The sequence below is a fragment of the Vicia villosa genome, linkage group LG3 (genome assembly GCF_029867415.1).
Source record: "Vicia villosa cultivar HV-30 ecotype Madison, WI linkage group LG3, Vvil1.0, whole genome shotgun sequence".
NCBI lineage: Eukaryota > Viridiplantae > Streptophyta > Magnoliopsida > Fabales > Fabaceae > Vicia > Vicia villosa.
The window spans coordinates 14,970,976-14,973,851 of NC_081182.1; the positions used below are offsets into that span (position 1 = coordinate 14,970,976).

A 2,876-nucleotide genomic window follows, 5' to 3' on the forward strand; every position below is an offset into this window, starting at 1 on the left:
TGCTTATGTGTCTAATATTTTTATTTTACAATTATTTTAATTTAATATACAACAATTATTAAAATAATATATGAATGATTAAAATATATATTATTGATGTCGATAAAATTTTGTATTTATTTTTAAAATATGTTTTTCTTTTAGAAAGAATAAACTACAGTAAAACTATTTTGTTTTTCTTATTTACACTTTTATCAAATTTTGAAAACAAAAGTGTGCGTAATACACCAGTACCCGTGCGGACGCACGGGTAACACACCAGTACCGTGTGAGCGCACCATATCAAAATCTGCGTAAACGCACGAGTTTAATATATGAAATGTTAAAATATATATTATTGATATGTAAAACAATTTTTGTACAACCATTTTATTTTATTTTCAAAATATGTCCATCCTTTTATATTTAAATAAAAAAACATATTTTTAATTCAAATATGTCTTTCTCATATTTAAATATTAGTTTTTTTATATATATTAGGGCTAAATATGTTTCTGGTTCCTAAAAACTATTAGATTTTGTTTTTGATTCCTATAAAAAATGTAATGTTTTAGTTCATATAAAATTATTATGCACGGTATTTTAGTCTCCGCTGTTAAACCAATATGTATTTTCGAATAATTATTTTGGAGACATGTTTGAACATTATAAAAAGTTCTTTGAAAAAAAATAATTTCAAATTTTGATTTTGAAGTCGTGATTTTTATTACTTTTATCATTATCTTTTAAAAATTAAAAAAATTCAAATTTAATTCTTCTCATTTTTTACAAAATTCTAAAATTTGATAAATAAATATTTTACACTATTTTAAGCATGTATGAAAAAATTATTCCAAAATTTAAAAGTTAACGGATAATTAAACAATTTTTAAAATTTTAGAAAATAACAGAGACTAAAACCGCATGCATAAAAATTTTGTAGGAACGAAAATATGTTATTTTTTTAATAAAGACTAAAAATAAAATTTAAAATATTTATAAGGAGAAAAACATATTTTATCTTATATATTACCATTGGATTAAAAAAGTAATTAAATGACATTTAAGTTACAGTTATATATAATTAAGAATGCAACATTTGTTATGTAAAATTTAATAAATATAACATTAAATTTAATTCTTATATATTATTCTTTTTTTACAAGATTTGTATTTTATAGTTTTTCTTACAAATATTTATTAAAACATATACATTCATTTTTCATCTGAAATTTTTTTCTTTGTTAATTAATATTTTAGTATTTTATAATTTGTTTAAAATTTTATGATAAACTAGTGACAAATACGCACTCAAAATCTGTATCCGTACAGATTCACGAGTATCCTACTAGTTATAATATTAAATTAAAATAATAGAACAATTGAAAAGTCTGATTAAGTCCTTATAAAAGCTTATGTGGTAGTATTATATAAAAAGAAACATAGGGTAGGAAAATATATTTGATAGGTATCTCTTTTCTCAAATTTTATAAGTGATATCAACTGGTAAAACTTTCCCACACGGTTTTAACCAACTTATTTTTATCAAAATGTCTTCTTCTTAGGCAAAGCCACATTAATCAATTCATTTTCTCAATTAAGGAAACACAGAGTGCTATAAATTGGAGTGATGTGAAGCCAATTAAAATCCATGCAAAACTAGATAAGAGGTAACAATTAAAATATAGTGATATGGCAAAAACCAGTGCTTCAGTTGTTCTAGCTGTCCTTGTTGTAGCATTATTTCTGAATGGCTATAATGCTGCTGAGAGTGTAGAAACAGATAATCAATCTAAGAAAGGTGAAGCTTATAATATTTAAGTATTGTTCTAATAAGTTTAAATTCATGTTTCTTTTTATCTTTGTAACTTTGTTCATTGTTTCCATAATTGCAGCAGCAGTAGACGGATGCTATAGGAATGGGACGGAAGCATGTAGTCTTGTAAGGTGTTACGCATTTTGTAAAAAGATAGGCTATTCTTTCGGCATTTGTCCAGCGCCACCGCCATATGAGTGTTGTTGCGGTTGAGGAGTTAAGAGATCTATGTTTGATAACTGTACATTCTATATATGATTGTGCATGTATATCAACAAAATAGTCTTTAAGGTTCTTATTATAATAAGTTGGAAAACACACTATTGTAAGTTCAATTACGATGTAATTTCCAATATTAAGAATTGCCAGTAATAAAGTGAAATATCCTACCACTTATCCAGACGATTTTACATTATATGTTTACACTAAAATAATCAAACAACTAATAGGCAAAGGAAGAGATTATGCACACAAAGATATTGGTTAATTTCAAATTCGAAGCATGCAGGAATTAGTTAATTTGTTGTTAACACGTAATATTGAGGTTTTAAGTGTTTAAAGAGAGTAAGAAAAATCAAATTAACCATTAATTAGATTTTTTATTGAATTGCTACAAGAATTTTAAGGCATACTCCCTCCGTCCCAAATTATAAGAGAAAAAAACAAAATCACGCTTATTAAGAAAAGTAAAAACACATTTATTTGACTTATAATTTTCTTGAAATAAAGTGCTTTGGAAAATTATAAAAAAATTCTAATTGGTTGTAAGTTATGGAAATGATGAGAGAGAATGTAAGTTAAATGCAATTTGCATTTAATTTTATCTGGGTTATTACCATTTTTGCCCCCTGCCATATAGGCGACTTTTGGTTTACCCCCTGTAAAATTTTTTTTTGTAAAACTAACCTTGCCAAATGAAGATTCTGTCATTTTAGACCTCGCCAGCAAATGGCACATGCCATTTGCATATGTGGCATGCTGATTGTGTAATTCTTTTATTTTTTTTAATTTTTTAAAATTCAAATATGCTGACATGTAATTATATTTTTTATTTTTTATTTTTTTTAATTCCACGTCATAT

General features: G+C 25.0%; 1 protein-coding gene across 1 annotated transcript; it reads left to right on the forward strand.

Annotated features, from left to right (window-relative positions):
- The first annotated feature begins 1,644 nt into the window (after positions 1–1,644).
- LOC131660399 (defensin-like protein 45) lies at positions 1,645–2,191 on the forward strand. Its single transcript, XM_058929646.1, has 2 exons — positions 1,645–1,780; positions 1,875–2,191. Exons 1-2 carry the CDS (start codon positions 1,672–1,674, stop codon positions 2,006–2,008), a joined length of 243 nt encoding a protein of 80 aa, XP_058785629.1. The 5' UTR covers positions 1,645–1,671; the 3' UTR covers positions 2,009–2,191.
- The last annotated feature ends 685 nt before the right edge of the window (positions 2,192–2,876 follow it).

What these genes read in the sequence shown, in the direction of transcription:
- LOC131660399 (XM_058929646.1), top strand. Translation starts at nt 1,672, where the DNA reads ATGGCAAAAACCAGTGCTTCAGTTGTTCTAGCTGTCCTTGTTGTAGCA. An exon ending in AGATAATCAATCTAAGAAAG is followed by an intron (nt 1,781 to 1,874) that starts GTGAAGCTTATA and finishes CCATAATTGCAG; the next exon opens with CAGCAGTAGACGGATGCTAT.